We start from the raw sequence: 26,114 nt of genomic DNA, 5'->3' as shown, positions 1-26,114 counted from the left end.
TTTTTAAGTGTACTATAATTCAATATTTGTAATTATCAGAAAATCAGACTTATTAAAATTTCCAGACCCTGGACTTGGACATTTCAATCCCATGAGTCAACCCTTGTGGGCTCCTTACCTTCTCCAAAGCTGCAGCGTTGAATTACATTTCGCAATTTCTTATCAATTTGCCTAAAACTGAAACTGTTATATTTGTTTACGAAACTGAACATGTGGATCAGCTGCTTATCTTATTTAGTGGACTGCTAAATGTGAAAAAGTTCAATTTGTATATCTTGCTATGTGCAGCGTATACAATTATTAATGGTTGAGGAGATCATTTGGCACAGGGCCACATGGTTTGCAAAGTAAAATGGAGGCTGACGGATCTTCCATGTGCTAAAAGAATCTTTGGATTACTTCTCTATTTTCATTAAGATTTTGATTAAAAACTTTCCATAAGCAAATTTAAGTTCATATTACTGCCATTAAGTTTTTAAATCATAAGTTTCTGGGTTGTCTATTTTACACAATTCTATTTTTGTTTCACATATGTACAATTTTGGATATGAACAGAATATTGCATAAAAAGCAAAATATTAAATATATATATATATAGATTAAATAAATAGTACAATACATTATAACTCAGTTAGACTCTATAATCAAAATGATAGAAATCTTCCTACTTTTAAATGAGAGTTTAAAAAGCAGGTAACTTTCTGTCCCATGTTTTATGTTGAATATCTTGATGCCTCCTGTAACACAAGACAGTCATTTCATGACTTTCTTCACCACATCTGTCATCGAGCTTTTCATGTGGATAAATAAAGTTCCTGATATTGTCTGCGTGTCTTTGTCATTCATCACACTTCCCCATTTGACCAGTTTACAGCAGAGTGTGGCAGCTTTTGCCCTTCAGAGTACCATCAGTTAACTGATTACTACATGGATAATGAAGATTAGAGTAATTATGAGTAAATATTTATATTGAGTTATATAAGAAGCTTGAGCAGCTATTGATATGACACATTAAAAGAATGTGATTCACAGAAGTGAAGCTACAAATAAAAACTGTTCCTGGATCATGAGAGTAAACTTTGCTCACTCCTTCCTCACTCTGGAATCAAAACAGAATTTCTTGTAAATCACATGATTTAAGGGAAATAGAACTTGCAACAACCAATGGGAGGACGAGTACACATTGTGAAACAAAAACAAACTCTTTTTATCTTGCACAATGAGTTGTGCCATGAAATTAACTTCAATAGAGTCAAACATGTTTTAATCTGAAATATAAAATCTGATCTGTATTATTAACCTGGTATTTTACATAAATCAGTTTAGATCACCTACTTTCATTTAGGCAGAAATTGACACATGACTGAGCCATATAGTATATGCCACTCATTAGTTTATATTGGTAAACATAACATGTGGCAGTAGGATGAGTTTATCACTTTATGTATTTCCATTTTGCGCATGTGACTGAGGAAGGATTCATATTTCTAAGTTTTCCTAAGAGGGAAAAAATAGAGGGAGGGCACTGAGAGATCCAAAGATTGAGAAACACTGGGGTGGATAATGCACAAAATCCCAGTCGATCCACACATTGTGTCAGAGCAGGCAAAGAAACAGAAGCTGCACAATGAAGTGTCCTGCCGTTTCATTGCTGCTCCTGATCGTCGCTGTGGAAACAGGATGCTCAACAGGAAGCAGGTAACACCTTATTATAATGCAATGTAATGCCAACGTGGCTTGATGCAAAGAAAGTGAATTATTTATGTATGTTTAATATAATGAATGATTATTTTGTCATAATGTAATGGATAAGACTTTGCAGATCTTAATCCATAGCTAAAGATGTTATTGAATATGAAATACGAGATCCTTTTCCACCTCTCTGCACAGATTCTTCATCTCAGCTCCAAATGTGTTTCATGTGGGAGTTAATGAGAAAGTGTTTGTCCAGATGGGGGCGCCTCATCTCAACAGTCCTGTCACTCTCTACCTGGAGCATGAGAGCTCCAACACAGTTGTGTCTGAGAAGAAAATCGTCAGGTGCTTCGACCAACAGGACAACGAAACAGCTGAGCTCATGGTATTGACTCACACAAAAAAGCAAACAATCAAGACAGGACTGAGATGTCACTAACTCAACTTTAAATCTGTATCTTTTACAGATAGACAGTAGAATTATGTCAAGATTTCCGCCTCCAAAACATCAACCGTTGTACCTTTTGTTAGTGGCAGAGAGCCCAACCTTCGATAAAAGGAAGTTTACCAGGGTCCTTGTATCAAAACACAGGGGTTATATCTTCATTCAGACTAATCAGCCAATGTACAACCTAAAAGAGAAAGGTAAGAAGAAAGCAACAAATTGAAATTGAGATGTAAAACAATGTGAAATAAATCTACATTCTATATCCATATTTAAATCAATTTACGTTGACATTATCTCTTCAAGTGAGTTACAGGATATTCACTCTAGACCACACGCTCAGGCCTTATGAGGGAACGCTGCACACATCAGTATTTGTAAGTACGCACATTTTCTTTAGGAATAAATTGCATTTTGAATTGAAGTTGTAAACAAATGTTTCATTCTTATATTGTTTTCTGTTAGAATGCAGCTGGAAACAGAATAATGAAGTCCTCCAGGAAAACACAGGGAGGTATAATCAGTGACACTTTCCCCATACCTGATGTTTCTGGGTACGTTTAGACATAATTGCAATAAACCTTTACTTACACTAACAGCACAAGCAACTTTGACACAACAACACATTTTGTTTTTACCAAGAACGGGCACATGGAAGATTACAGCTCACTATGATGAAGACGAAGCAAATGCTGCTACTCGAGAGTTCAAAGTCCAAACATTTGGTAAGCTTCGAGTTCTGTTGAAGTATACATTAAAAAAAAAACTGTGATATACAATACTTCAGTCTAAGAATGTTTTATTGTTACACACTCTATAGTTTTACCAAGTTTTGAGGTGAACATCAAAATGGAGCAGAAATACGTTTTGATGAAGGCTGAAGAGTTTGTCTTCACTATCTCGGCCATGTAAGTGTTGATCAATACGCCATTAAGTCTGCTTATTGTCGAGCATTGGTTGACAACAGAGGCTAACCTTAAACTTAAATGTTTTACATTTTGTTTCTGCCTTAACCTCAAAACTAACAAGATTTTCTCCCTAGGTATTCCCATGGTGAGAAAGTTACAGGAGCTTACCACTGCAAATTTGGCGTGTTAATAAAAGGTGGAGCTTCTGGTGAAAAAAGGAAGACTGTCATTATTAGGGGACTAGAGCTGACTGGCTCGGTAAGAAAACAGATTTCTATCCAAAATGTATTAAAAGATCTGATCAGATTTTTTGATTAAGCACTTCATTAGCTGAAAAGCAAACATTTTTGCCATTTCTTGCAGGTCCAAGATGGAACGGCCACAGTTTCTCTCCATAAAGCACAATTAAATGAGCGACTCCAGAATGACATGAACCTGACCCTCTCAGATTTACAGCAAAATGAAGCACAAGTCTATTTGGGAATATTCGTCACCAACATAAACAGTAAAGGACATATTACATATTACATACCATTGTTCAAGTATAAAAACACTCAGTGGGGTTAAAAATGTAATTAATAGGCATTTTTCTGAAGAATATGTTTCCATCAAATATCTTGTTTGTTGACCTATTATGTCGTAGAGAAAGAGAATTATATTTATTTACCAATTTGTATAATATGTTGGGTTTTGTGTACAGCGGCATGTGCTCTGCTCTGTAAAGTTGATGTTTGGAGGTAAATGGCCAGATGACTAGATTAATATTAATTAATAGTTTTAATATGGTGTCCAATAATTTAGGACACATCAATGTTTCATTCCATTTGTACACAACCTGTTGTAAACTTCAAGGGTGCTGACACTTTTGTAGGTTTCATTAAATATAGTCATATATTTTTTGGGATTATAGCTACAGAAATATTTAAGTGATATAGTAGCTAATTAGGAATCCTCAAGTACCCAATTTGACTGAATAATTAAACATTGAATATTACATATTACATACATGGTATCACTATATGTATATGCATATTTATGGAAAAATAAATTACATGAAAAACTGTCTATATCCTCAACAAACAATTATAATAATAATTTATTTAGATTTTGGGAGTGATTGTGATTTTCATTGCAGCTGATATAACTGTGTGTAATTTCTTTTGCTCAGGTGGTGAAATGCAAGAGGCAGAAGTTTATCTTCCCGTCCTCTCCCACAAATACACCATGGATCTCTCTCGAACTCGCTCACACTTCGTTCCTGGATACACACTAGATGTGGTGGTATGTATGTCACTAATGGATACATAGCTGAGTACGTTACTGTTGTGGCTTTCTATGTAAAAGATTGTGTTTGTTGTTGTTACAGGTGATCATGCGTCTCCCAGATGGGTCTCCAGCACCTAATGTGCCAGTCAGGATTGTCCTACCAGAATCTTCAGAGCTACCTAAGCAAGACACTACCAACCAGGAGGGGGCAGTGTTTCATACCTTTAATATTAACAGTGCAGCTGCGATTACTGTTGAAGTTAGTTTCCCCCAAACTCAGAAGATCTCAGATTTTTTTTTGTTCAGTTTTAACTGTTTCCATCTTTTGGCTTCAAAAGGTGACTGCAGACGACCTGCATCAGAGGAAAACAATTCAACCTGCTTCATCTCCAAGTGGCAGCTACCTTTACATGAGTATTACCAACAAGCTGTACTCTGTGAAAGACATACTTACAGTAACCTACAACACCTTGAATGGCCCAACAGATGGGTATATATACTACATGGTGAGCCACATCAGACTGACTACCACACGATACATTTTAAGAAAGAAGAGCCGCAGTTTGTCATGAGAAAAACATTTCTGTCTGTCTCTGCTGCAGGTACTGAGCCGCGGCACCCTGATTACAAAGGGATCCGTCCCAATTGGCAGCTCAGTGAAGAACGACCTGCAGATAACACATGATATGGTTCCAACCTTCCGACTGATAGGCTACTTCCACAACCAGCGTGGTGACATCATCTCTGACTCAGTGTGGGTAGATGTCAGGGATGAATGTGAGATAAAGGTCAAGGTGAGTAAACAGAAGAGATAACAGTGGACAAACAGAACTTTAACTATTTTGAATAGACTGTGTGCTTGAAAAGAGTGATTCAATCTAACTGAGACACTTGTTTTATAGTTTTGAATTTGTTATAAACGAGGTAGAGGGAGTGTCACACAGGCAAAATAATCTGAAGACTGTAAATTGACTTGGGTGGGTGCCATCTCAAAACACATAACCCTACAACCCTAACCAACGGGTTTTCATGTGTATATCTTGATGTTTTGTTTTAATCTGACCTTTGTCAACAACATTTAAATGTCTCTGAAATGTCTTTGCTTCATTCAGGTTCAACAAAAAGGAAGCTCTGAACCTGGAAAACCTTCGAAGCTAGAATTTGACCTACATGGTCAGAGAGCCAGAGTTGCTCTGCTCGCTGTGGATAAGGCCTTCTACGCTCTCAATGCTGATAATAAACTCACAGCCAAACAGGTGGAACTTTCAAAAGCACCTTGTACATACTCCCTTCAAACACATAGATCTTGTTTTTTTTTATTCATTCTATATTTTAGAATACATTAAATACAGGAGCTTGCTCCCCTCTTTCAGGTGTTTTCTGCTATGCAGTCGTACGACCTTGGTTGCTCATATGGTGGAGGATCTGACTCAGCGTCCATATTAAAAGATGCTGGTCTGTCTTTTGTATCTCAGTCTCAGTCAGTGTGGAGAAAAGGTAAGACAATTTTTTTTTTTTTTAATGTAAATTTCACAACCTATATTGACTGAATACTGTTTCACTGATGAGAAGTTGCTCTGATACCAATGAAACATTTAGTTATACCTTGATGCCATATTGAATAGAAATTAAATTATAGTTAAAACTGTGTTTAGTATATTTAGATATTTATTGCTATTGCTAACCAAGGCCTTAGGTATCTGCAATCACCACTGCAGAAATCATAGTTTCAATCAATGATTATACCAACAACCATCCACACTTAAACATAAAAGAAACTATTCGGCCTATCCCATGAGCTTTTCAATTGTTATGTAAACTATGTTTCCAGATCTTCGCTGTGGTTCACAATCTGCACGACAGAGACGCTCTTTGGACCTTCAGCTGGAATTGATGGCCTTGAGTAAGAATTTGTTGTAGCATCACAACTTTAGTTTGTGATAATGTGACATACTTCTGGCAAAAACATTTTACAAAAATGACATTTTTCACTTTCAGAAACGAACTTTTCCGATGAAAAACTTCAGGACTGTTGTAGTCAAGGGTTTTCTCTCATCCCCATGAGACTGACCTGTGATGAAAGAGCAAAGAGGGTTTCTCTGGTGCAGCAAAATGAAGAGTGTGTAAAAGCCTTTTTAAATTGCTGCCTGGAGGGAGAGCGTCTGAGGCACAAAAAGATACAAGAGGATGCCCAGAAAGGACTTGGCCGGAGTGAGATGAAATCACATCTAATATCTCATATAAAAGCTGTGGCATGAATGTAACAGAACTAAGAAACAAACCTTTCATCCTCTACTGTCTTTCTACTTCAGCTGCAAGTGAAGATGACATTGAACAGTTCTTCTTGGACACTGCTGCTCAGTACATTCGACGATATTTCCCTCCCAGCTTTGCATTCACTGAATTTGACGTAAATGATAGATACTGGTAAGAGGTCTCTGGTTTTAATATAATATTTTACAATGAAATATTGTCAATAAAGACATTAAAACATTTGCTGACACATCATTTAGTTTATATCCTTTACATTTGTTTCCATCTGTCGCTACTAATATCATCAATGTGAGAATTCCCGCTTTTCCTACTGTTTAAGAGTGTAAATGAATCTGGATAAATCCATTTAACAGCGTTTTATCTTTTAGGTATCCTCTGACTCTGCCCGACTCCATCACTACATGGGAAATTCAGGTCATCACATTATCTGCAGCCAATGGTGATACAATGCTCCCAATTTCACAAATGCATAATGGATATTCAGCTAAAGTTCCTTATTAATAACTGCAACTCACTGACTCTGTGTTTCATTTAAGGTTTTTGTGTGGTTCAACCGACTGAGGTCAGAGCCTTTAAGAAGACGTTTGTGTCTCTGAGACTGCCTTACTCAGTGAAAAAATACGAGCAAATATTCATTTCACCTGTTATCTACAACTATGGCAATAGCCCGCTGGAGGTAGCTATAACCTACTGCTGATGTTAAGTACCAATTAAACAGGTCAAATTCAAAACACTGAAATTCTCTGTGTTTTTATCACAGGTGGCTGTTCATATGGAACAAACCGAAGGACTCTGCTCCCCTGGTTCCGCCACCACCACCGGGTTTGTTAACATCAATGTGAAGCCACAGTCTTCCCAGTCTGTCTTTTTCTCTGCAGTCCCCATGGTAACAGGCTCCATACCCATCAAAATACGTCTCTATGATATAAAGAATGAGATGGGACTGGATGCAATTGAAAAGACTTTGAATGTGTGGGTGAGTGACAAAGAATTTGTCTAGTCTCATAATCTAAATCACCTTTTTACAATAGAGACCAAAAGAAATAATAAAAGAACAAATATGGCGACATGTAGGGGAAGCGAAGTAATTTGGCTCCTGTTATTTTATGTAGACTGAAGGATTACAAAAGAGAGTAGAAGAAACCCGAGTGATTAACTTAGATGGTAAGTTGTTTCAGTTTTCATCAATGCTTAGTCATTATTATTTTTCTCAGATACACCATTTGCTTGAATCAGTTTATTTTTCTCTGTCATAACAGGGAAGAGCACAAATACCATCTTTTATGATGGAACACTACCAGATGAAGTCATCCCAGAGTCCAGCTCCAATATCTTTATTTCAGCAGAAGGTATTGCTATGAGAGATACACCTGCACCTCACAAGTGTGTGTAGATGACAGTGTCTTGATTTTCCAACCTTCTCACTCGACAGAGAATGGATTTCAGGCACAAGCCAAAAACCTACTGAATCCGGAGAAAGTTGCCAGCCTGATCGTGTTGCCTACGGGATGTTTGGAACAGACAATGGTACGACTTGCTCCGACAGCTTCAGCCCTGCGGTACCTTGATCTGAGTGAGCAATGGTTGCACCTTCCTGCAGGTGCCAGGGATGAGGCTATTGATAAAATTATCAAAGGTACGAACGCCTTAATCGAATAACTTCTCCAACTCTTGGAACCATGCACACACAAAGTTCACAATAACTCACAAAACTCTGATATTATTGCTAAGGCCCTCATTAAATGCTATTTTTTCCTGACCCTAAAGTTGACTATGTCTGCTTCTTTAGCACCTTCACAACAAGGTGTCTTGAGAACCACAGGCCACGATTGCTATGAGATTCACTGTGGAGGCCCATGGTGCCCACAGAAAGAATTCCTTTTGACCTCTTGACCTACAGCATCAAGCCAAACTTTCCATTTGTGCTCAATAAATATAAAAATAAGACATACAGTATATCTTATTGCCGTGTTAGAATGACGGATAAATAATGAGTCAAAAAATAAGCATTTGAATAAATGTTTAAACTGCAGACAACAAACACAGTTAAAACTGAAAACTGAGGCATGAAAGCATGATGGGGAAAAAAAACCTTGAGATTTGCGAGTTTGCTGACCTGACCCTCAGAGCGAGACTGTTTCATAACCTGTGAACCAGGACAGAAAAAGCTTTGTGAGCTTTTGATGAGTCTTTTGATGAGTCTGTAACTTTGGGTAAACGATTGTTGTGATGACCTTAGATGCCTCATGAACCTTAGAATCATTATCTCATTGACACAAGAAGCACATTATTGGAGTCCATCTTATAAATCAAGTTGATAAATTAACCTATATTAGCTCTTTACTAAAATGCACATTAATAATTATAGTATAGATATAAATGAGATACTCTACTCTCTCTACTGAGTTTATTTTTTGTCAATTTTATTATTTTATTATTACAAGTTTATTTTTCAACCTATAAAAAGTACATTCCTTGGTGTTTGAGGAAACATTAAAATATTATTATTAGATGCCAGTAAATCATATAGAATATTTTTTTTAATTCTCAAATATTATATTATATTTGTTAGAAACCTGAGAGTAAAATCAACTGAATGTTTAACTAATTGTACTGGATCCTCACCTCTCACTGTGTACGTGAAGACTCCAGCAAAACATTGGGCAAAAAATTCAGTGACAGTGACAACAAATCAGAAAACAAAGAAAACTAAAACCAGCTAACGGCTGCATAATAATGATGTTTCAGCCTCTAGATCACTCAGAAACACAAGTCTACAGTCTAAAACTCCACAGGGAGGCTTCAATGTATTCTAACTGAGAAAAGTTCAACTAGGAGTCTATGGTGGCCCCAGGGCCTCTGCTTCATCTTCTTGTTTCACATTTGTATTGTGGGATGTTAAGGACATTGCCCCCTCTACAGGTCACTAACAAGGCTATACATTTCTTTAAATCAGGTTATACCAGGATTTTAACCTACAAGAAAACAGGTGGAGCTTATGGAGCATGGTACTCTGTGCCATCCAGTAATTGGTGAGTTTTTTCCCCTGTATCATAAATGATCTTGTAAGCTTGTTAACTTCTGCTTATATTGGAGCCTTCATTATTGACACTTATATAATTCCTGAAATGTTGAGCACTTCACATGTGAGACTTCCACCACAGAACACATGTCCCAAGAAACCCAGCCATTCAAATTTGGCAGTCATATTGTGATGAATGTATTTGAAGGAAGTTTTGGTTCAGCAGCTCACCAAAACAGTTTGCATTGAAATAAAAAGGTAAAGCTATAACATTTATACACATAAGATTAAAGCATTTAAAAACCAGGACAGTCTTAGATCTTACAAACAGTAAGTATTCAACTTAATTTAGCTGGTATTCTCATCACTATTGTACTATTGTATGTCAAGTGGAGTTGTGTGACAAGAATTCATTAAAATCATTCTGGTCTTCCAGAGAATTCTTGTCCTCCATCAGTCACCTCATACAGGCATCATACAGGCATCTATTCTATAAATACCTAGCAACATAAAAATTATATCTATGGCAAATATACTATTTGAGATGGATGCTTTCTATTGGAAATGAATGAGAATCTGGTCTTCAGACCCCATGTCTGTGCTGTTTTGATTGGTTGATTAAATATAAAATCACATATCTCACATGATAAATCTATTTTCTTAACTTCTAGTATGTCAACTTGTTAGTCAGCTCATTCCTTCAACTTTGATTCCTTATTTTTCTTTTCTTTTGTCCTCAGGGTGACTGCCCTCGTAGTAAAAGTTCTGTCCTTGGTGGCACAGCGTCAGACAGGGGCTTTAGGACAGCAGGGCCGGATAACTGGGGTTGTGCCTGCTGAGGAGATCACAGACTCAGTCAGTTACCTGCTCTCAGTACAGAAGACAGACGGGTCATTCATTGACCCACATCCTGTGTTACACAGAAATGTCCTGGTAGGTACAGTGTATAGTGTACATGTCAGAGTATATGAATGAGAGCAGATTTAGATGCAGTGACAAACTGAGCAACAGTGATTTAATGCAGCATTGTGCTTGTGTGTTTAATGTAGAAAGGCAATGACCAACATGCCTCCATGACGGCTTTCATCACTCTGTCGCTGCAGCTGTCCCGTCAGTTCCTGCACAGTCAAACACGAAATGCTGTGGTGAGATAAAATCTTGTCGTACTTATTATTCAAAATTTAACTTTTTTTAAATGTATATTGCCCTGAGGATAGATCCTGATGACTGTGATCATCCCTGACTTTTCAACATCAAGTCAAAATTAAAATTTCTTCAGAAACTTTCTTCTGTCATCAAATATCCAAATGACATTTCCATCGACCTCAGCTTTACTTTGTCCATGTTAGCTTTACCTCAGCACAGCCTCCCAGAGCTGCTGGTGTGACTCTTAGAATGCTTATTGCTTTTAGTGTATTTTAACACACTGTTGTCAGTTCATCTTCTGTGAGAATGGTTTAACGAGTGGAAGGCACTGACTGCCTTTATGCTACTTTCTACCAGGAGGCAAGTATTTCAAGATCAACAACATACCTCATGTCCCACTTCGAGACGCTTCAGCATCCATACGCTGTTGCCATCACTGCCTACTGCCTCGCCGTTTGCCTGCCAGAGGGAACAGATCTCTCAAGTGTCTGGACAAAACTTCAAGCAATGGCAACCGAAGGCATGTCCTACCAAAACAAATAGGCGGTATATTGGTATGGGTATAGGCCATTTCATTATTTATTCCATATCATCAATGGAACATCAACTGAGAAATGACTTGAAGATAAAATCCAAAATAATCAAAATATATGTTTCAGCAAATCCAGAAAGGTTTCGTCACATGCATCATATGTGAAGGTTGTCATCTTGTAAATAATAAAACAAAATCAGTGAATATGTTATCCTGGATACGAACTGTACATTTGGAGCCAGAATCTGCACAGTAATGATCATGGTGTGGGGCAGCAGTATCAAGGTCATGTGCAATACACATGCTCGACTGATGAGGCTACTGGATAACTTAGCACTTGCATATACAGCATAGTGATGATAACTACCTAAAATGACAGAGACATCTTTGGAAAAAAATCTATGTAACATGTAATTTTACTTTATAGTTTGACCAGTATCCCATCTGCTAACATGGAGGAGGTGGGGTTTATGACCTATACTGCAGCAGGGGGTGATCAGGATGAGTTGGCTTCACTTTTTGTGAGCTGTCGTGTCATCCATCTTTATTTATCTTTAATTCCATGAGTGAAATACTATTATCATCGTATCACCAAACCCCCTAAGCAACCATTATATCATGTTTATTTAAAGGAATGTTTACTTATTGTCTATTTCTACACCATCAGGGAAGGATGGCTGTTATCTGTGGACAAAAGATGATAGCACACAGAATCAAAATGAAGCTGACGGCATCACAGTAGAGACTACGGCCTACGCCCTACTCACTGCAGTGGCACTTCAGAAAACCCAGGATGCTGACAAAGCAGCATGCTGGTTGGTCACCCAGGAAAACTACTTTGGAGGCTATAAATCATCACAGGTGACAAGATTGACAATGACTTACATTCATGAAGTCCAAGTTTACTGTCAGATTAGTGTCTTAACATATTATTAATGTTTTATTACCACGTCCAGGATACCATCATGGCACTGGAAGCCCTCGCTGAGTATGAGCTAAAGAGGCCTGGCTATCCCGATTCAAATATTATTGCAGAGTTCACTGTCCCGGGAAGGAAAGAATTGGTAAAGCTTGAGCTGGTAAATCGGGAGAAGGTGGAAACAGACCTAAAGGTATTGCAGATCATTGCAGACTAAACTCAGACACACACAAATGTTTTGCCTCATAACTGACCTTATGTCCTCTTTTGTCTGTAATCACAGAAACTTGGGGGAGCAGGGACAAACATCAATATTCAGCTGTCAGGAAAAGGAGCGGTCAAACTAAAAGTAAGTTTTAGTCATTTTCTTTATACCGGCTGAATAAGATCCATAATTTACTGAAAATCAATCTCCTCGCAGATTGTAAAGGCTTTCCATTTACTGGATCCCAAGGACGAGTGTGCCAAACTGTCTATCAGTGTCTCAGTGGAGGGGAAAGTAAAGTACACCGGTGGGTTTTTGTCACTGATATTAAATCACAACTCAATGTATTGAAAGCCACATTAAAAATCTGTCTCCCTAGCTAAGATCATAGAAACGTATGAATACTATGACGACTACAACAACAAAGAGGAAGAAGAGTTGACAGTGCCACAATCAGCGATTGCTCAGTCTGATAATCGCACCCGGAGCAAGAGAGATGTCGATGCCACCGGAAATTCAAACACGATTGTCACCTACACAGTCTGTGTCAGGTCAGTTCTGTGACACATTCGCTCTATAAGCATTCATGAAGAGATGACAAACTCCAACCAGTGTCTTTCTCTGACTATATTTTTCATTGTTTTGTTTGTGTTCCTGTGTAGTCACAGTGTGAACAACACTCTCACAGGAATGTCGATTGCTGACATCACACTACTGAGTGGATTTGAAGTTGAAACTGAGGATCTGGAAAAGGTAAGTGGATTTCTGCCTCCTCCTCATTTGTGTCATCCTTCTCAATGAAAGTGGTTGAAGAGATTTTGCACATCATGTAAAAAGTTAAATTATTTCCTCCTCCCAGCTAAAAAAGTTAGAGCAATACATTTCCCATTATGAAGTCTCCCATGGAAGGGTGCTGATCTACTACAATCAGGTGAGGCTGAAAACCATTTAAATTCACAAAGTCTTACATTTCCTATACTAATAGAAATCTTTCCTCTCCAGCTCTTTAAGCCAAAGGAATGTATTAATTTCGATGCCGTACAGATGGTTCCTGTCGGCCTTCTGCAGCCTGCTCCAGCTGTGTTCTATGACTATTATGAACCAAGTACGATTTTTCTATTTTTAGCATTTTTTGTCACGATAGGTGGGACATTTAAGTTGAATGTAGGAATTTTGAGCTAATTGTGCTTTTCCTTGAAGGCCGAAAGTGTACCGTGTTCTACTCTGCCCCCCAGAGAAGCAAGCTGGTCTCCAAACTGTGTTCAGAGGACGTGTGCCAGTGTGCAGAAAGTGAGCCTTCCCTCCAACACCCATAGAGACTAAACAGCTGTGAATAAATGTAGCTTTAAAGGTTCAGTGTGTAGGATTTAGTGACATTTTGTTAAGGTGAAGTTGCATGTTGCAGCTGAATCTCACCCTCCCCTTCCAAACATGAAAGAGAACCTGTGGTAGCTTCAGTTGTCATAAAAACTCTAAAGCTTTAGTTTGTCCAGTCTGGGCTGCTGTAAAAAACATGGCGGCCTTCGTAGAGAGGACCCACTCCTGATGTAAATATAAAGTATTTAAATATAAAGATCCTTATAATTTAGATGAAACACACTAGTAAAAACATCACTGGGATTAGTTTATATTTCGGCCAATAGATCCTTTGAGCTAAATCTTACACACTGGACCTTTTTAAACTTGGGGTTTGTGTAACTACTGAGAATGTTTGTCTTTTCTTTAGGACCGTGTCACAAACAAAAAATTATGTTTGGATCTGAAGGAACTGGAAGACTGACGAAGAATGATCGCCTACAACATGCTTGCTTCTTCCCCACAGTAGATTATGGTCAGTACTACACAGACGACAATATTGTGTTATTTATTTAAATATAAATTCCATTCTTGCATGGCTCAGATTAATGGTTTTCACGCCTCCATGCTAACGACAGCCAGTACCCGGAGGTATTATGCTTTTAGGTTTTCCCTTTGTCTCATTCTTATGAACACGATATCTCCAAAAAAAGGCCTGGGGGTTTTTCCTTTATATTTGGTACAAATGTCTGGTTAGAATATGGATAGAAGCCGCTGTGACCTATATCTCAAGAGCACTTGGAGGGAATTTGTTCTAGTTTTCTGGGGTCAAAGTTCAAGCCACTGTAATCTCATGTGAACTATAATGAATGTCCAAAGTGATTTTCGTCACATCTGGCACAAATATTCACTTGGATTGAAGGATGACCTGATTAGAATTTGAAGGTCAAAGGTCACTGTGACTTCACGCAACACCTTTTACCTCTTGAATGTGTTATCTTAAGCACATAATATCTCAAGTCTGCTGTTAGGACATTTCTTCACATTTTTGACCAGGTGTCACTTGAACTCAAAAATGAATTTATTTGATGTCAGTGGTCAAACGTCACATTGACCTCATATGCGTCTGAGAAGAAAATGTATATTAACTGAAACTGAACTGGTTAGCACAGTCATGCAACTACAGGGTGTTGATTGTAATTAATAATTGGTTAATTGTATTTCATCTGCAGCGTACATTGTTGAAATTGACAGTGTTTCAATGAAGAGCAACTTTGAGATATACAACTCTAGAATAATCGATGTTCTTCGATCAAGTGAGTAAACCGTTACTACAAACCTTCACAGATCAGACTTTGTTTTTTCCTTATTTGATTCATACTGAGAAGACCCTTCATGAATATATTATCTGTCATCTGTCGTCAGATGGAGATATGCTTGTTCGTGAAAATTCAGTTCGAGTGTTTGTTAAGAGGCGTCAGTGCAAAGGAGAGATGATTCCGGGAAAGAAGTATCTGATCATGGGCAAAGATGGCTCCACAACCGACTCCAGTGGAGCGTAAGTATAGTCAATGATTTAACGGAAACAGCGCTGATCGACCCTTGTTTTTTCACTCGCTCCTTCTTCTTGTAGGATGCAGTATCTGTTGGAATCAAACACCTGGGTTGAAAAAAAGCCTTCAGATGGAGAGTGTAAAAGATCTGCTCATCTGGCTGCCTGCAGAGGCTTTACAACATTTGTGAACGACTACAAGCTGGACGGCTGCAGACAGTGAATCAAATCTGAGAGCTCTATTCTCATGTATTACGATATTTAACCTTTGCATAATACATGAAGAGTCTATAACATGAAAGCATCTGCAAATGCGGAGACATTATTGCTCGCCTTATTCAGTCTCCTACATAGTATCACTTTAACATGTACCGCTTCTTCATTTCTTTATGTCTGAAAAACAGCAACCAGTTTTCGAATAAAAACATCAGCAAGGGGCTTTGTATGTGTATTTTTTTTCAGCTAGTTGTGTGAATTTGAATGAAATTCAACTTATTGTCACCCAAAAATGTACATTTGCTCTTTAATGTCGCTCCAAACAGTGCGATTCAGTTTGTTGTACTGGGCTGATTTAGCCTTCCTGTTGAATATATAGATATATTTTCTTTTACTGGCAGTAAAGGATCTGAGAGGGGTCTCTGTGTTCAATGCTGCCCCTCTCAAACTTACCCCCTCCCTACTCAACATCTGCAAGGTGAGGAAAAGGAAGAGGGGGGTCTGAGGCTCATGAGACTGGCTCACTTGCTCCCAGTAGAGTCTTGCTGGATTAGAATCAATTATTACCTCATAAGGATAAAAGTATTCTATAAGAGAAAGTTGATATCCGGCCTCTCAAATATGGTTATAAACATGCTGCAAAAAGATTTTCCATGCAATTATAATGTACAAACTTGTTGAGCTTGTGCTGCAGAGAGAGGTGATGGGAGAAAACCAGGGGGGCAATGGGAGGGAGCAGTGCCGAGGGAGAGGGAGGGAGGTTTGGGTGGAGAGGTGAGGAACAAGCGAAGGCTTATGTGCTTATATTATTCTAATCTCTGAGGCCGGGTCCAATGTAAGCAACACGGGAGCACTGACCATCACTTCAATCACAGCCAGATCAATGGCTGCACTGTTTCAGCCATCAGACATTTCATTAAATTTGAATCAATAAAGGGTAAATAAATACGCAGACGTCAGCATTGCACATTTTCATCTCAGGATGACTTTAGTGCCTTGTTAGTAGCAACAGTGTATTTGGAAAAAAACTTTTTTTACTGTAGCCTCCTTAAAGTAATCTATGGTTTGTAATGTAATGAGTAAACATAGGTAAACTGTCAGGAGTAATGTGTTACATGTTTCATTTTGTCACGTGGTTGTTTATGCATGTACAGTTTTGACCCGGGCTGTGTGTGCAGAATTATAAAATATATGAACTACATAGACAGAGTGACAGAGATCTACATCCAGGTGTAAATCACCACAACATATTTATTGTAGATGCACATGTTCCATGAGTACGTGTTGACTGACACTGACACACCAAAGAAGCATCAGTGAAAACTGAAATATGTTCAAATGACCAGGTGTATTTTCTCAGGTGTGCAGTACAGCCTTAGGCACTGAAGGGGAGTCTACGGCCATTTTTTCCAAAGGGCCAAGGCCGGGTCAGCGGTTTGAGGGTGGTCTATGGTGCAGAAAGAAGTGGAAGGAAGGCGGAGCTGTTTACTGGAGGTTGCTGCCAGATGGAGTCACTGATGGAGTGGGACCACCCACGCAGGTGTCCACATCACACTGACAGTTAGTCTTATCTTAATTTAAATGTTTTGTCTTATTATCCAGGTGAGTTGAGCTATTACCAGAGCAAGTCACAGTGTAAGAAGCACAGGTCTCTAATGAAACCATTTTGACTATAGTACAACAGTTTCAGAGTCCTGGTGATGTGACTGCTGACACACTGCTGCAGCTCGATGGGACATTTTAATTAAACAGAACTAGTATAATTAGAACATGTGTTATTCTCAACTCTTACGAACCAGATTATCTGATCTGTAAAAAAAAAAGTTCTACATAGGCCGACAAATTTTATTTCAGTATGTGAAATGTTTTATCCTTGAAATACAGATTATCTTTATTTACATGATCAGACTTGGTTATATGGTTAGAATTAGTTTTAGGTTAGGGTTAGACATTTAGTGTGGATGGTTAAGGTTAGGGTAAGAGGCTAAGGAATGCATTATGCCAATGAGTGTCCTCACTAGGATGGAAGTACAAACGTGTGTGTATGTGTGTGTGTGTGTGTGTGTGTGTGTGTGTGTGCACATTCAAGGGGCACTCATCATGCACAGAAATACACTGTATATACAGTATATTTGGACACAAACAGGCAGTGGTACAGATGTATTTATCCGTCTGTGTATTTTCTGATGAATCTATGTTTGTGCATGTGCACTATGTGTTTGCAATCTGTATATAATTTATTATTCTTATTATTTTATATAATTTTTTTTCTATTTTTTCGAAAATTTAACCTCTATTTCTTTAGGATGCTCTTTGTCATTAGTGGTTTCTGTTTGCTGATGTACATCATTGGATGCTTATAGTATGAACAGTATAGTCACCACTATTCAAACTTAGGGAAAACCACAGTGCATTTACATTTAGCAGAAACAGCACACAACTGACAACACTAGAGCTTCAGTACTGTCGGAGACCTTGTGCTGCAACAGTGTTGGTTAGTTGTCTGTCAGTATCGGTACACACTGTACTCACCAAAAAAAACTTGCTATCTCAACACAGTTGCAACTAAAATACCTTTGGGTAAATACAATGTTTACTGTGTGGGTTCTCACTTCCCTGCAACATATCAGACTGTGAGCACATGTGACAGAATATATGAGAGTTTCACATCCATTGTGCAAAATGGTTTCGCATGCTCACACTCATAGGAACAAAAATGATCTCAGAGCAAAATAATATTTTACCACGTTAGGACTACAGCAGTAAAAAATAGAACAACACATTAGGTAGACTCATGCTACAATGCATATATATCTTATATTAACAATCAGTAAGCTTGCAGGATTTTTCAAGGCTTGGCCATGACAAATATTGATGATTCTACTAGTTACCAGGAAGGCTTCTTATTATATTTGAAACTAATGTTAATAAATGTAAACTACAGCTTTCATTGGTTGAATACTTGTAGTCTAACAAAAATAAAGCATAGTGTAGAAAATTATATACATCTTTGATGTTCTTCTGTAAAATTCAGAACATGACACTTATGCCCTGTTTGCTCTTCACAACTTTAAACACTCTCCTTCATGTGGTTTACAAAAGGTGGGATGGTGGGTGGCCATTTGGTGAGAGATGCAGTGCCTTCACAGAGCATTCCTTAAATCTGGTGGATATTTGGCCACTTACATAACTCCCACGTAGTTTCATCTCATTACCTCCGACAAACGGCCGATTCATATGGTCAGAGGTTCCTGTCCCCCAGAGTCAGCACTGAATACCTGCAGTGTTAATGCTGTGTATTCCAGCTGAATCATGATTCTCAACCCTCTGGGCTTTATTCAATCACAGACAGTGTCGAAGTGTTAGCAATGTCTGGAATATGTCAAGACACTGGGATGGCTGTCCGGGGCAGTGAAAAGCTGAAACATGCACGCAGGCTTTCTTTGTGTTTTCATTTTTGTGTCCTAAACGTCCCACACAGACAGGTCAGTCCAATATCTCAACATTTTATGTTTTTAAATGACATACAAAACATAAATTATGTTCACACATATGTATTATGTATCTTTCAAACAGAAACAAATGACCCTGGATTGTTGGGATCGTAAAACATTTACCATAAACACTTGAAAAATGTGTTTTAAAAAGAAAGTGCTATAACAAAATTCAAGAGAGCAGTTGATCGTATTTGATGCAGAAATCTGTGTAAAAATGTCACTCGTTTCAAAAGTCCAATACAAATATTTTCCGTTGTGGTTGAGAGAGTGGGACCACTAGGCGTGGAAGAGGGGGGGTCCTTAAGTAGGAGCAGACTTTATCACTCTCCTCCTTTCTAGTGGTGGTCCTTTTTCTCACCTCTCTCCTCCCTCATCATAACCAGCGAGTCCATGTGAGCTTTTCCAATCAGATGGAGGGAGCAGCACAAAGGCAGAGATAAAGAACTAAACCTTTACTCTGGTAAGTGATTTATTTCTCCATGTAATTGTTATAATCTCAGAATGGTAACAGCAGCCAGTCGAATCAATGCACGTCATCATCATAGTTAACTTTATGGAGAGTGTGAAAATATTTTGATGTTTGTTACTGAGGAAAGAAAATCTGCAAAAATGTTAAATACTGTGTTTCAGCTGCAGAAAAAAGTGTTTGAAGATGGAGGTGAAGAACATGACATTGATGTTTTTTGTGTGCACACATAAGATAACAGTAAATAAACCTAAATCTCTCCGTGAGTCGAGTTTAATTTATAAATTCTTAAGTTAGATTAACAAATGCGAGTGCCCAATACTGCAGCCTCATAGTCAATTAATAAATGTGCTCTGATGCAACATTTCAAAGTTGGAGTGCTGTGTAGCAAAGCGTTTGAATGTGTTTACCTGTTGCACAAGTTATTTGATTTTCTACAGATTTAAGGCCAAGGCTGGAAATATTTTTTTTAGTGGTTTTACAGGTTGTGGGTTCAGTGGATTATGTAACCGTCTGTATAGTGAAAGACGTACAGTGTCCCACAGTTCTATACAGTGAAGCTCTGTTACTGCTCAGCATCATCTCTCCAGCAGCACTCTCTGCATTTCCCACGCAAGTCACCTTCTTCCTTCCTGTTCCGAATCAGTTCATTTAGATGTTATTTGTTTTGGCAGGCCACTGAATCAACTTTTACGGCTGACTGGAATACTGCTGCATTTCTTTTCTTCACTTTTAAATGTGTACCAGCATTTATGGTTTACTTTTTTTTTTTTTCAGTTTGACTTAGATTTTTAGTTGGAGTTGGAGCATAAAAATGTGACAGGTAACACACTGAATGCTAAAGCAGTGAGGAATCAGGACAGAGCAAAGCCTTTCTTGAGTTTAAAGACGTGTCTGAAGGGATTTCTGCATTGAACCAAGTCATAATTAATGTCTTTCATTTTTTCATCTGTAGGAAGATCCTGGCCAAATCCCCCTTCACAACTCAGAGAAATATAGAGAAGGGGTTCATAGTTTTACAGTAACGTACATACAGATTCTCCAAAGGCAATACCATAAGTGGTACAGTGCTGGCTCAAAATGCTGTTTACTCTGGGACTTCTCCTCCTTCTCACCCCATTTCCCTCCTTACAAACCACGACCAATGAGAAGAGAAACTCCACAGGAAGCGATGTGACCAAAGCCAACGCCGTTTTCACCCTTTCAAAACCAAAAACTACTTCTACTCTCCCCAAACAGACCGCTCGCCCCACCCTGAAACCAAACGTAGTCAATCAGACTCTTTTATCGGCGCCAACTTCCAACCAAAAATCTCCGACCTTCAATGCTACGGTGACCACCAAAAGCAAAGTCAGCCCGGCAGTTATTCAAACTGCGGCAGCCAGTGGCACCATAACCAACAAAGAAAAGCACACAGTCGCAGCCAATCAGACAGTTTCAGCTAAGTCTCCTTCAGCCGGTGAAGTGAAGGCCAGCAAAGACAAGCCGGCCCCCACGGGAGCACCAAATGTTCCGTCAGCATCCACAAAGTCTGCATCAGTCAGCGGTGGTAAAAACCCCAAAGAAAAACTCCAGCCTTCGGTCAATCAGACTGTTTCAGTGAAATCTCCTTCAGCCACTGATGGGAAGATTGCCAAAGACAAGCCTGCCCCCACCGTAGTTCAAAACGTTCAGTCAACATCCTCAAAGTCTGCTCCTGCCAGTGGAGCTAAAACCACCAAAAACAAGCCAACAGCCTCTGTCAATCAGACTGTTGTAGCTAAGTCTCCCTCCACTGGTGATGTGAAAAACTCCAAAGACAAGCCTGCCTCCACTGCGGTTCAAACTGCTCCGTCAACACCAGCAAAGCAAGCTACTGCCAGTGGTTCTGCAGCCGACAAAGACAAGGTCACAGCCTCTGCCACCACCAAAGAGAAGTCTGCTCCTTCTCAACCAATCAAGGTGGTGATCAGTGATGGCTGTGACTTGAGCAAAGCCAAAGAGCAGGAGGTGAACTTGAAGCCTGGTGCTCCCCTGGTGATGACGCACAAGATAAGCTTGGTGCCCGGTGGGTGCGACGGGGCATGTGAGACTGAGATGGCTGCACTGAAAGGACGAGTGGCCCGACTGGAGCGTGAGATGTCCCTCCTAAAAGACAAATGTATGATTCCTTCATATTGACATGATCACTCTCCTTGACACAACTTGTTAGAGATGTGGAATCAATAATTGTGGTTATTTTTGTTGCTTCCCCAGGTCCATGTTCTGCAAATTGTCCAGATGACTGTAGCAGTAATGGTGAATGTGAGAAGGGGAAATGTGTCTGTCATCAGGGCTTCATGGGTCCAGACTGTAGTAAGTGTGCCCAAGGGACAGAGTGTAATAAAAGTAAGTGCTTAGAATTTTAAAAAGAATTGGTAACACCCAAATAAATACGTTTTTTCATATTAAGGTTAAAGATTGTGTTAATTTATTATCTTGACTTGAGCAAACCTAATTAATCTATGAGTTACCAATTGAAGTAAAATGGTCCAACAATTTTTTCAGTGTAGAGATTCATATTTTGACCAATATGTCTTTCACACTTTACTCTTAAAATCTCTGCTTTGAAATTTCAGAGGCTCCCAAAGGAAAGGCCAAACAGACAGTGGAGACAGTGACTCAGCAGAAAAAGGACCAGAAGAAGGACAGTGAAGCCAAAGAGTTTGACGGCAAAATCAGAGTGACCACTAATGTTAAACCAGGTCCTGTTAAAACACAAGTGAAACAAGAAGTTTCTGTTAAAAAAATAATCATGAAAGGTTCCTCAAGTGCCACAAAAACCAGTCGCCCAACTGTTGGACAAGTTCTCCTGAAACATGAGGGAAGGAAGCAAGAGGAGGCGCGCAAAGGCAAAACCATCCAGGCCTCTAAAAAGGTTCTCCAAAAAACTGACCTCAAGCTTGTTAAGGAAGGAAGTGCCAGTAAAACATTTCCTAAATCTGACCAGCTGAAAGATGAACCTCATAACAATGTAACTCTGCAAGGTAGCGTTAAGAAATCTAATGGCACAGCTAAAATTGTGACCATTCTGTCCAAAGGCATAGGAACAAACAAAACCAGAACAGGAAAGGAGACTCTGGAGCAGTCAACACTGGCTGACAAGAATGTCACCCAATCATCTGGACATAAACGCACTAAGATGATCAAAGTAGAGAATACTAATGTGCAAACTATTGACAATAGAAACACTGAAGCTGGAAAGGAGAAAGTCACACAGAAGAGTCAGTACCTAGTGAACACAAGCATCATGGCAACGACAGACGAGGCTCGAGCTTCGCAGAACAAAACAAGCATCCATGGCTCTGGGGTGAGCAGAGGGATGGGAGGATCTGGGTTAGGATCTGTCAAGGTGGTGAACATCTCGTCCTACAGCTTCACCGTCACATGGTCAGCACCACAGGGCATGTTCAAAAATTACACCGTGGTCAGGAGAGAGCCTCGGACCGAGGGCGATGAAGATGACCACGAAGACTTCGAGGAGGAAGCTCTTGGATCAGACAAGATCTCTGCAGCAAAGAACCCGTCTGAGGTCCAGGTACAGACTGAGAGCACAGACACGACTGTTTCCTCCAGTAAAACCATTGGATTAAGAACCAAAGTTGAAAGCAAGAGGATTTCCATGGTTGTGCCTGGCAGCGTACGCTCTGTGGAATTCAGCAACCTTCGGGCAAACACTCGTTACGTCCTGTACATATATGGAACTGGTGCTGAGAGAAGATCGAAGATTCACAGAGTATCTGCAGTTACAGGTAGTTGACAATCACCAGGAACACAATCAGTACCAGGAAACAACATATTCAAGGATGTCTAAAGATAAATGTAAATAAAAATCGCCTTCTTTTTTATCTTGCCAGGTCCTGAGCCAGCCACAGAGATGGTTTTCAGCAATGTAACGGAGTCTTCCCTCACTGTGTCCTGGTCCAAACCTAAGACCACATTCACTGGCTTCAGGGTCTCCTATACCAACATTGTCACAGGTCAGTGGAATAAACTGTAGGTCATTAGCCTCTTGTTTGATGTCACTGTGGATCCATACTTATGATATTTATGCTGTGTCCTGCTATAGGTGAGAGCCGCTTTGTTGTCGTGGACTCTCAGCAGTCTTTCATGGTCCTGTCCAAGCTGTCCGCTGGAGCCTCCTACATCATCTCTGTAACTACCACTTACGCCAGAGTGCAGAGTGACGCCCTCATGGCCGTTATCACCACAGGTATGCAGTTAGATAAGTTCACTCTTACGTGCTGACTATTTTATATTATATTAAAAAACAACAATAAACACTGTATGGATTGTCTCTTGACTGCAGTGCCCGCTCCTCCAACACATCTGCAAGTTGTCAATGTGACAGATACCAGAGCCGTGCTGCAGTGGACGCCCAGTCTGGGGAAAGTAGACCGCTTCATAATCAGCTACGAGTCCTCTAAGAGTGAGTGTGGCAGCACTGATATACTGATGAGTGATGAAAAGCTCCACACACACACACAGACATCAAAACATGTGTGTGTGTGTGTGTGTGTGTGTTGGCTCCTATGAGGACACAGAGGGGCCGGAGAGGATGAGGGACACATCAGTTTGGAACAATAGGTGGCGTTAAAGCCATGTTCAACCCATAAATGTGAATTTTTTTCAATAAATTTGGTAACAAATGTGATTCTTACTTCTTTAATTCTCCTTCGTGCCACAGCTCCTAATGTGACGGTAACAGTGATGCTGTCTGGAAACTCAGTGGAGCACCAGCTGAAAGGTCTGCAGAGAGGCACCCTGTACACAGTCAAAGTGCTGAGCCAGAAGGACAGTCTGCAGAGCATGGCCATCTCTACTACATTTACCACTGCTAATGGTGAGTGGAGAGGCTGGGGCAGATCAGTGTTGTTTACTGGCTGAGTTCCACAGTATTTGCGAGTAACCTGGATAATCTGTGTTCCTCAGTGGTTAAAGCCAGTGAGGTGGGGGCTCGCTCTGCACTGATAACGTGGAAAAGCTCCACTGTTGTCTATCACAGCTACAGAATTATCTATCAGGTGGCAGGAGAAGAGGCAAAGGTGAATAGTATCCCTCCATCAATGGCACTTGCAGAACAAACACAGCTTTTTGTAACTTAACTTTGCATGTGTGTTTCTGCATATACATCAGGAGGTGACCCTAGACTCAACCATCACAGAGTATAAGGTGACAGGGCTGCTGCCCATGTCCCACTACATAGTTCTGGTGCAAGGCGAGAGAGATGGACACTACACGTCTGTTGTCACCACAGAATTCATCACAGGTGATAAATAAATGTGAAGTAATGCCAGTTTATTTGCTTCACGAATACTCATAATCAATAATCACCCAACTAATGCTTTTCCTTCTGTTCCTTAGGTAAAGTGCGATTCCCTTTCCCAACTGAGTGCTCTCAGGAGCTGCTGAACGGAGCTCTGCAGTCAGGTGAGGTGGACATCTACCCACAAGGAAAGGAGGGACAAGCGGTCAGAGTCTACTGTGACATGGAGACCGATGGAGGTGGCTGGACGGTGAGACAAACTCCTGCTGCTTCAACAAGACTAGATTAAATAAGAAAAGGGTAGAATGGGTTTGGAAAGTGGACAACAATCTGCCTTGATGTGGTGTTTCTAGGTCTTTCAGAGGAGGATGAATGGAAAGACAGATTTCTACAGAACATGGAACGAATACAGCGCCGGCTTTGGAAACCTGAGTGAAGAGTTCTGGCTCGGTATAGTTGGAAGAAACTAATTATTATCCCATTATCACAAGTATTAACTGGTAAATGAGCCTGTAATCTACATCTGCTCTTTCTTCCTACCTACTTTAGGTAATGAACTTCTCCACAACCTCACCAGCGTCGGCCCGGTGAGTCTTAGAGTGGACATGCAGTCTGGAAACGACACAGCTTACGCTCACTATGGCAACTTCTCCATCGATTCCGAGGAGAGGCACTATACTCTCACCGTGTCCGGATACACAGGCACTGCAGGTGAACACTGTGAACATGTTGAATTTTCCAGAACATGTGTAGCAGTGCATACTATATTTCATTCCTTAACATTGCTGTGTGTCTGTCAGGTGACTCTATGAGATACCATAATGGACGTTCATTCTCGACCCGGGACAAGGACACCGATCCTCTGGGGATCCACTGTGCCCGGGCCTACATGGGAGGCTGGTGGTACAAGAACTGCTACAAGACCAACCTCAATGGTCTTTATGGAACCAACAGTAACAATCAGGTAAGGATTTGTCTCCAAGGTTTTGGTTTTAAACAGTTTTATCTTCAGTGCAGCACCACATTGACCAGATATCGTCCCTTTTCTCCAACACAGGGAGTCGTGTGGATAGACTGGAAAGGCAAAGACTCCTCCATCCCCTTCACCGAGATGAAGTTCAGACCGTCCAGGTTCTCCCCTGCAACTCACGGCTGAGGTTCACCAGTGTCCATCAGAAAAACTCACATCTGATGTAAAAAATCAAGAGGAGGGCGGATCTCACAGTCTGATTCTCCAACTGAAATAGCGTGTGCAGTGGTTTTGATCGCTATAATGACGGCTATCACTACATTTGATTCAATGTGTGTATGCAATTTTTTTTTCTGGAGGAAAATATACCAAAAGAGAGGTTAAAATTTGAATTGCAACTTTTTGTATACGTTTCTATTGT

General features: G+C 39.8%; 2 protein-coding genes across 3 annotated transcripts; both read left to right on the top strand.

Annotated features, from left to right (window-relative positions):
• Positions 1–1,214: 1,214 nt before the first annotated feature.
• On the top strand, positions 1,215–15,696 carry c4b (complement C4B (Chido/Rodgers blood group)). The gene is made up of 41 exons (XM_020093531.2): positions 1,215–1,698; positions 1,891–2,080; positions 2,163–2,340; positions 2,447–2,517; positions 2,606–2,694; positions 2,783–2,865; positions 2,961–3,048; positions 3,183–3,306; positions 3,412–3,553; positions 4,217–4,329; positions 4,415–4,573; positions 4,653–4,820; positions 4,917–5,108; positions 5,427–5,570; positions 5,688–5,811; positions 6,146–6,217; positions 6,313–6,525; positions 6,627–6,741; positions 6,957–7,027; positions 7,125–7,264; positions 7,349–7,564; positions 7,701–7,752; positions 7,848–7,937; positions 8,021–8,224; positions 9,545–9,620; positions 10,351–10,543; positions 10,660–10,755; positions 11,114–11,276; positions 11,956–12,149; positions 12,245–12,400; positions 12,491–12,556; positions 12,629–12,719; positions 12,792–12,963; positions 13,075–13,165; positions 13,272–13,343; positions 13,415–13,517; positions 13,613–13,702; positions 14,139–14,243; positions 14,941–15,024; positions 15,134–15,266; positions 15,342–15,696. The coding sequence occupies exons 1-41, from the start codon at positions 1,628–1,630 to the stop codon at positions 15,481–15,483; spliced, it is 5,136 nt and encodes a 1,711-aa protein (XP_019949090.2). The 5' UTR covers positions 1,215–1,627; the 3' UTR covers positions 15,484–15,696.
• Positions 15,697–19,312: 3,616 nt separating this feature from the next.
• tnxba (tenascin XBa) lies at positions 19,313–26,018 on the top strand. Of its 2 annotated transcripts, none has more exons than XM_069536974.1 (15): positions 19,313–19,433; positions 20,395–21,579; positions 21,675–21,773; positions 22,037–23,209; positions 23,315–23,437; positions 23,527–23,670; positions 23,767–23,886; positions 24,145–24,300; positions 24,390–24,502; positions 24,594–24,726; positions 24,822–24,973; positions 25,077–25,173; positions 25,273–25,434; positions 25,524–25,687; positions 25,781–26,018. In XM_069536974.1, exons 2-15 carry the CDS (start codon positions 20,520–20,522, stop codon positions 25,877–25,879), a joined length of 3,795 nt encoding a protein of 1,264 aa, XP_069393075.1. In that variant the 5' UTR covers positions 19,313–19,433; positions 20,395–20,519; the 3' UTR covers positions 25,880–26,018. The 2 variants fall into 2 exon arrangements, with proteins under 2 accessions (XP_069393075.1, XP_069393073.1); XM_069536972.1 differs by having other exon boundaries at positions 21,675–21,806.
• Positions 26,019–26,114: the final 96 nt, after the last annotated feature.

This window comes from Paralichthys olivaceus, chromosome 13 (genome assembly GCF_024713975.1).
Source record: "Paralichthys olivaceus isolate ysfri-2021 chromosome 13, ASM2471397v2, whole genome shotgun sequence".
Taxonomy (NCBI): domain Eukaryota; kingdom Metazoa; phylum Chordata; class Actinopteri; order Pleuronectiformes; family Paralichthyidae; genus Paralichthys; species Paralichthys olivaceus.
Note: the sequence above shows the minus strand (reverse complement) of the source record. Positions and strands in the feature narration are given on the sequence as shown.